We start from the raw sequence: 8126 nt of genomic DNA on the forward strand, positions 1-8126 counted from the left end.
CCGGTGCTTTCGGGCGGTGGGAGCAGCAGGACGGTGCCTGCCTGGGAGTGCCCGAGGGCTGCGGCCGCTCAGAAGCGCTGGGAACGGCCTCAGCTCCCAGCAGCCCGGCTGCCTTCCCCCACCCGGAGCCGGTTTCCCCCGGCCCCGACCCGTGGCCTGAGCGGAGCTCCCAGGCTGTGTTTGAGGGTACTCTGCGCAGAGCCCCGCATCGTATTGGGGTAGGGCTGCGTACGGACAGTGAGGAGAGGAAAGGGAAGAAAGAAGTTGTTTTTTGTTGGCTTTTGTGTGCGTGTGCGTGTGTGTGTGTATATGTGTGCGTGCGTGTGTGTGTGTGTCTTTCTGCTGCGCGTTCCTCTGCTCGATGAGAAGTTAAAGGCAGCGAACATTTTTCTTAGCTGTATGCCTCCGAGCTGCTGGCCTGCCAAGTTAGTCAGCTGAATCCAATTACTGCGAGCAGCATTTCATTTGGCTCGATGGAAGCACTCACTTACAACTTCACCTAAAATTTCAATAATACCGATATTGGGCCCACGCCTGAATAATCGTAAAGATTTCCCCTTCGGAGCTCCGGCAACTCTGCAGCGGCTGCGGGAGAGCAGCACCCGGTTCCCTCTGCTCTGCAGAGCGCTGGGGCTCTGCAGGGTGCGGGGTTGGCGGCCCCTGGCCGAGGAACGCGCATCCAGAGTGGCTTCTGAGGCTGCTTTGGAAAAGGAAGAGAAGTCGATAATTAATTAGTCACAAAATGAAAACTTACCGTGCTCATCACCAGCGGGCTCGCTGTGCGCTCTCTGCGCAGCCCCACTTACGCGCTCCTCGCGCAGGCCGCGAAGTGCTATTTCTAATGAACTCTGCTTAAAAAAATAAAGCACTTAAAGTTGACGTACGCCCACGTGCATATATTATATAAGACGTTCCCGGGACAGGCCCGGGCCAAGAACCTGAGAGAGCACCGTGTGTAATCGTGAAGCTCCACTTCCCCAACTCCGGTTTGCCAGCATAAATTAAGGTGATTCGAAGGGGTAACGCCGCATCCTACCGGGTTTGGGCTGGGATTGGGGAGACGCGGAGGAAAGTTGTAGGGTCTGTTGTGTTGTGAGCTATTGGAGGCGCTTCCGTTGGTTGTTCATTAAGGGGTGAGTTATTGCTATCCGAGCCAAAGGTCATTTCAAAGGCTTATGGCTGCGAGATATCGTCTTTATAATGACTCGGGCTTCTTTGTGGGGGATTTCTGGCACTCTGAAGTTCTTAAAGTCCCGACTCGACACCTTACACAACCAGAAGCAAAATGTATCTTTCGAGCAACAAACGTTTGAGGCGTGTTTTCAGCTTTGGGGTTTCTTCGCTTCTCTGTCTCTGTCTCGGCCGGTGGATGGGGAGCGAGGGGCAGAGGGAAGGACTCGCGGTAGTTCTGCTCTCGCGGAGCTCCCCTGAGCAGGCGGGCGCCTCGGGGAGCGGCGGGAGCCTTGGCTCGGGGCCTCTCCCCTCCCGTCCCCGTCCCTGTCCCCTCCCGGTCCCGGTCCCATCCCCGCGCTGCCCGAACCGGGCCGAGTTCACCCGTTCCCTTCTTCCTTGCCGCGGTGGAGGCGGTGGAAGTCCGAGGGTATTTCGCTTTTTTTTTTTTTTTTTTTTTTTTCTTTTTTGCTCCCCGCCTCTCTCAAAGCGTTATTAATAAATGAAGAGAAGCGTCTGCCCTTTGTCTGGTAAAAGATCTGACGTGGACTTAGAGACGCGGTGAGGGGCTGCGGACGAGACGTGCGTTTATTAACAAAGTCCTAAGGAAGAAAGTCCAAAACAAAACAGCTTCCGCTGAGAGTTCTCACTTCTGTTGCAGGTCCGCGCCCAAGGATTATCCAAAGGAACCTGAAGATCCTACACACACAGTTAAAGTCAAAATTCAAGAAAAAACAAAAGTGTGGTGAGTTCTCTAAATTTCCTTTTCCATCCGTCTCCCACTCCCCCGCCGCGGCAGCCCCTCGGTAGGAGCGAGGCTGCAGGGAACGGGCGGCCCGTGCCGCAGCCGCTGCTCCGCAGGCCAAAGCTATGGCAGCGTCGGGCAGGCCCCACCGCAAGCAGGATGGGCGAGCCGAGCCCGGCCAGGGAAGCGGGGGGCGCCCCGGGGACGGGGAGTCCGTGCCCGCTCTCTGAGACCGCAGTGCCCTGCCCGCGGTCCCACTCAGCAGGTGCCCCGGCCCGGCTCAGCACAGCCCCGACTCTGTCCGAACGGCCCCGCGCCCCGTCCCGTTCCGTCCCGCAGCCGTCCCCGGGGCTCCTGCCCGCGGGCCGGGCCGCTGCCGGCTCGGGCGCGTCCCTTATATACGGGGCTCCCTCCGGGCCGGCGGCCGGGAAATGTGCCGAGTGGGGAATTCTTTAGCCGGGCTCCCTCCTACGCGCAGGCTGCTTTGCACTTCTGAAAGTGCTGGGGCTTGGGAAGTGTTTTCCTTTTCATTCCTGGCCGGAGCGTTTACTGCCACAGCACTCGCAGTCATAAATTTTGCTACAAACCACAATGACAGGTGCATTGATATGCACCCTGAGAGCTCCGGCTGCTTTAATAACCGCTCCGCTGGCCGCTCTCACCGCCTTTTATTTATTCCGTATCATATGAGATATTGATCCTAAGCGGAATTAAGTGCGGGGGAAGTTTTAGTAGGGAACTGCTTAATATGGGAGCGCTGGCACCACGGCTCCGGCCGCGCACACGCGTGGGGTGGGCGCGCGTCCTCGCGCGGGGCTCTGCGGGCGCGCAGCGGGGGACGGGAGCCCCGAAGACGCTGGAACCGGCGTTGGGACAAAGAGCCCCATTATGGTGCACCGTGCCCGGCGGTTCAGATGAGGTTAACCTTTGTGGGTAGGAGGAAGGGAAATGCGAGGCACAGCCGTGGATACTCCGCGGCTCCCTACCCTCCGAGCCCACCTCCCACGGCTCGGCCTCGCCATTTGGATGTCACTTTTTTTCCTGGAGGCTGTTTCTGGCCGAACCAAGTGTCGGGCCCTCGCTTTGGTGTCGGCTACAAAAACATCACCCTGGGCCCTGCACTCGTGGAAAATCAAAACCTGGAAGGTCTCCCTCTTCCTCCTTCTCTCCCTCTCTCTCTTTTTAAGATCTAAAGATGAGCCACCGAACAGTTGAGCATTGTCCATGTGATTTATGGCCCATAGCCTCCTTTGTAGGTTCAAGCAGAGTTCACAAGCAGTTGGTATTTCAGAAAAGAAATAAGGCTTTTAACAGCTTAACAGCAATATTCTTTCTTAAGATTCTGCCCATCCTTTTGGGAGCTCTATTTTTCGAGGCACATGAAAGCATACACTTAAGGCAGCGCCGTGCTACCGGGAGTCCTCAGTCCTCAGCTCCCTAAAACGTAGATGCTGGAAGGGAGAAACGGGCGACGGAGTGATTTTGCACAAAAATACTTGCGAGACCCGTCAAGATCATCACAGTTTTTTAGAAATCATCTGAATTGCCACCCCTCGTTTCCTTAGATGCTCTTTCACCAACATTCTCCAGGAGAGGAAAAGGGCTCTTTCCCCATCCCTCCCGGCCCCCCGATAATCCCAGGCTTTGTTTGGGAAGAGCGGGGTGGCGGCGGGCCGGCCGGGCTGCGGTCCCCCCAGCATGGCCGTGACCGGCGTGGAATTTTAGGAAGGTTCATCGTCAGGATGGTGGTACCAATTACCAAGGGGGAAAGAGAGGTGCTATTGCGGTGCTGCGTGAGTATGGGCAGGAAAAATGATAATTATCAGACATTGCTCTAATTTTTCTAGCTACTTCTCTCTGGTGTGTTAATAGGCTCAAACCCTGTAGAAATACAACAAACTCCTAAGACACACTGAGTTACTATGCAGTCAGCCGAAGTGTCTTAGTCCTTAAAATTACTGAAAATGTTAGAGAAGAATCCAACCCAACGAGAAAAACACAGCGAAAAATTAAGAAAAATTAAGAATTAAGAAATTTTTTGCCGTAACAAAACGGTGGGATAGTTTCTGTCTTGCAATAAAAGAGCAGAAGTCCCGCGTTGCAGCAGGGGAAAAAGTGTCACCCTGTCCCAGAAGCTCCAACAGCCCTACGCGGGGGGTTCGCTCCGTGCATTTTCAGCCCGAACAGCCCGATCGGGGGGCGGGGAGAGGAGCGGGGAGAGTTCGCAGGCCCTTAAAAGAGGTCCCCAGCGTCTATAGTGAAAACCATCCCCTAAAAATAATCCTCAGTGTCTCGGGTTCTTTCTGCTGAGGACGAATGAAAGGGACGAGAAACGTCGGGTGAAGGATTTTAATTCATCACGGCATTAAAATAGGGGAGCTGACCTGCGACATCCTTTATGGTGCAAAGAGAAGTTAGTGAATGGCGTCGGTTATCCTTTAACTCCAGAGGAATCCGGGCAAGAAGGAAGGCCGGGTTTACAAAGGGGACGGGGTTTGTCTGCCTTCGCCCGGCTGCAGCGCGGCTCCATCCATCATGTCAGCCCCGCGCGGCCATGCGCACGCGTGGCGCCAGGCGGCCGTGGGGTTCCTGCCGGTGCGGGCCCGGGGGTCTCCGGAGACGGCACCCACCCGCCGCCGGGCCCCGAGCGTGGTCTGTCCCTAGAGGTCTCGAGAAAGTGACCTCTGGACCCCGTCATGTGTGCCTGCTCCTCCACAGCGCCATCGTTCCCAGGTGGCTCCTTCCCCGGTGTCCCCCGCTCCTTCCCCGACGCTCCTTACTCCACCCCCAGTGTCCCTTCTCTCTTCCCGGTGTCCCTCACGGCCCCTCGCGGCCCCGCACTGAAGCTGTCTCTTGTGTCCCCGCTGTCCCCCTCCCCAGGTGGCTCCCGCGGCGGCGAGTGGCCCGGGCCGACGACGTGAGGCGCAGGGCGGCGGTCAATGATCTTTGAGCAGGGGCCGCGGGCCTTGGCGATCGCAGAGAGCAAGATGCAGAAAACCGCCTACTACGACAACGCGGGGCTCTTCGGGGGCTACACGTACGGCAAAGCCGATGCCTACCCCTACGGCGCGGCCCAGCAGCCCTACGGTGCGGCCGGCCTGGACGGCGAGTACCCCGGCTCCGCCTGCTCCGTGCAAAGCTCCGCGCCCGGCCGCGGCCCGGCCCCCAAGGGCCCCGAGCTGGGCGGCAGCTGCATGCGAACGGCCGGGGGCGGCCCCGGGGGCAGCCAGCCCCCCGGCATCGGCGAGCAGCAGCCCCCGGCTCTGCCGCCGTCCTCCCCGCCCAATCCCTCCAGCGCGCCCCCCCCGAAAAAAGCCAAGGGGGGGCCCAACGCCTCCGGCTCGGCCTCCGCCACCCTCAGCAAGCAGATATTTCCTTGGATGAAGGAGTCCCGGCAGAACTCCAAGCAGAAAACCACCTGCCCCCCCTCAGGTAGCCTCCGCCCCGTGGCCCGATGTCCTTCCCACGGCCTTCTCCCGCATCCCAGCGCCCTCAGCCCGGCTGCAGGGGGCAGCCCGGGGAATCCCATCCCGTCTTCTCGGGCGCGGCCCCGACGGAGCCTTCACAGGCCGAGGGCCCCGAAGGAGGCGGCGAAGGAAGGGAAGGGTGCGGGGGGGGAGAGGTGTGGGCGGCCGTCCCCGGTCCCAGGCGGAGCGGGAGGGGCGGAGGGCTCCCGGGGACCCCGGGGGCTTTCGTGGGGGACCAACGGCTCTCCGTGCCTCTTCCCGCAGGAGAGAGCTGCGAGGACAAGAGCCCCCCCGGGCCGGCCTCCAAGCGGGTGCGCACCGCCTACACCAGCGCGCAGCTGGTGGAGCTGGAGAAGGAGTTCCACTTCAACCGCTACCTCTGCCGGCCGCGCCGCGTGGAGATGGCCAATCTGCTGAACCTGACCGAGCGGCAGATCAAGATCTGGTTCCAGAACCGCCGCATGAAGTACAAAAAGGACCAGAAAGCCAAAGGCATCATGCACTCCCCCGCGGGCCAGTCCCCGGAGCGCAGCCCCCCGCTGAGCGGCGCGGCCCACGCCGGCTACTCGGGGCAGCTGCCCGCCGTCGGCGGCCTGGGTTACGACGCGCCGTCGCCCACGCCGTTCGCCAAGGCGCAGCAGAGCATGTACGGGCTGGCCGCCTACACGGCGCCGCTGGGCGGCTGCCTGCCGCAGCAGAAGCGCTACGCGGGCGCGGAGTACGAGCCGCACCCCCTGCAGAGCGGCGGCGGCTTCGGCAACCCCGGCCTGCAGGGCAGTCCCGTCTACGTCGGGGGCAACTTCGTGGACTCGATGCCGGCCTCGGGACCCGTCTTCAACCTGGGCCACCTGCAGCATCCCTCCTCCGCCAGCGTGGACTACAGCTGCGCTGCGCAGATCCCCGGCGGCCACCACCACGGACCTTGCGACCCCCACCCCACCTACACGGACCTCTCCTCGCACCACGCGTCTCAGGGACGGCTGCAGGAGGCCCCCAAGCTCACGCACCTGTAGCGGCCGGGCCGGCGGCGGCGAGCGGAGCGGGCTCGCCTCTATTACCTCACTCCTCCGACGGGACGGGGCCGACGGGGCGGGTGCGTGCCCCCCGGGGCCGCCCCTTTGCTGCTCCGAGCCGCTCGGAGCACGGCAGTGCAATACGCCGCGACCCGGGGACTGGTAGCTGGTAGCGGTGTGCCCGAGGTAAGTCGTAGGGATCACGTAGAGGTAGCAGCGCATCGCGCTGAGGTGTGTTAGAGCAGCTGTGAGCGCCCAGCTTATTTCCGACAAGTTAATTTATGAATTCCTCCGTAACGTAAGGATCGCATCGGACTAAACGATACCTATTTATTATTTGAAAGCGAGACATTTTTGTATCACTGATTATTTATCCTCGTCTTAATGTATTTATGTGGCTATTGGTAGAGTTTCTTCGCCGACACTCGGGAGCACGACGCAGGGCCGCCCCGCCCGTCAGCACGCCCGGCCCGAGCCGTTGGGAGCGTAGTGGTGAGCAGTCGTAACCGTGGCTGGTGTTCGTAGTTTGTGTAAGGATTAATTAAGACAGCGAGTCGTAAGTCATTAATAGGGTGAAAGAAACCGCGGCGTCACGCAAGGAGCCGTTACACTTCACGAAGAAAGAAGAAAAGGGAATTATTTCTCGGGTATTTATTTCGCCGGGCCGGCCCCGCGGTGGGTGCAGAGCCGGCCCTGCCCGCGGAGCATCGCGCCTATTTATTGACCGGGTACAAGAGCACACCTTCTTTCGGTGGGCTGTTTACTTTTTCTATTTTTTTTTTTTTTTTAATTGCATTCTGGCTATCTGAAATAGGAAAGAAATTAGAAGCTTAGCGGAAAAAAAAAAAAAAAAAAAAAAAAAGGAAAAAAAAACCCACACCCTCTGATAGCGCTAATTTCATTAGGGTCTCCATAGCAATCCGTGCAGCAGCTGCCGCCTCCTTTGTTATTTATACTGTTGTCTTTATACTAACCATAAATCAATTTTGTAGACATCTTTGGAAGCCCGAGGTTTTCGTCTTGTTTTTTATCATTAAAAAATAAAAATAAACTTTGAAAGAAAATTGACAATCAGAAACATGCAGCCGGGTCTGGGGCTCCTGGCCAGGATGGTCCCGGCTGTCTCTGCCACGAGTGGGAAAGCGAATGCATGAGGAGAATGGGAAAAATATAAGACAGGAAGGAAAATAAAAGAAAGGAGAAAAGGGAAAGATGCTCTGAAACCTCGAGTTTCCTCCTCTTTAGTTACGCAGTTGTGTTGAACCCCTCACTGGGCTCACAGAGATACTCCTGTTTAAGGCACTGAGGTCTCCTCCCGATGGCACACATCGCCCTGAGAAGGCTGCCATATCTGTCGCTAGAAGCATCGAGTTAAAGATTAACCAAATCTTTGCATTCCTCACAAAGCTCTCTGATGCTCACTTTGCAGATTGCAAAACACTGCAGCTCCTTCTGCATCCTCTAAGACAGAACCTGGAATTCCCATTGTGAGAAACGCGTTAACTCCTCCAGTTCTGGCCAACACAGCCACATTTTCCTTTCTTTCTTCTTTTCCTTCATTCTTTCCCCTCCCCACTCTCCTCCTTACCTTCTGGTGTTGGTGTTTGGCCAGACAGCAACGGTACAAAATGTTACTTGGGGTTTTATTTTGCCCTCTGTGCGATTTGAGCGATGTTGTGCCGCGTTGAGAAGTGTATCTTTTGTTAAATTTCACTTTGACCCAAGCGGATT

General features: G+C 57.9%; 1 protein-coding gene across 1 annotated transcript; it reads left to right on the forward strand.

The window, feature by feature from the left end:
• Window positions 1-1762: 1762 nt before the first annotated feature.
• HOXD3 (homeobox D3) lies at window positions 1763-6505 on the forward strand. Its single transcript, XM_052675765.1, has 3 exons — window positions 1763-1915; window positions 4796-5347; window positions 5647-6505. Exons 2-3 carry the CDS (start codon window positions 4855-4857, stop codon window positions 6393-6395), a joined length of 1242 nt encoding a protein of 413 aa, XP_052531725.1. The 5' UTR covers window positions 1763-1915; window positions 4796-4854; the 3' UTR covers window positions 6396-6505.
• The last annotated feature ends 1621 nt before the right edge of the window (window positions 6506-8126 follow it).

Source organism: Tympanuchus pallidicinctus, unplaced genomic scaffold (genome assembly GCF_026119805.1).
Source record: "Tympanuchus pallidicinctus isolate F22 unplaced genomic scaffold, pur_lepc_1.0 scaffold15, whole genome shotgun sequence".
Taxonomy (NCBI): Eukaryota; Metazoa; Chordata; class Aves; order Galliformes; family Phasianidae; genus Tympanuchus; species Tympanuchus pallidicinctus.

Excerpts from the sequence above, each read along its gene's own strand:
- HOXD3 (XM_052675765.1), top strand. The coding sequence starts at position 4,855 with ATGATCTTTGAGCAGGGGCCGCGGGCCTTGGCGATCGCAGAGAGCAAG. Across the intron at positions 5,348-5,646 it reads AACCACCTGCCCCCCCTCAG|GAGAGAGCTGCGAGGACAAG; the intron begins GTAGCCTCCGCC and ends CTCTTCCCGCAG.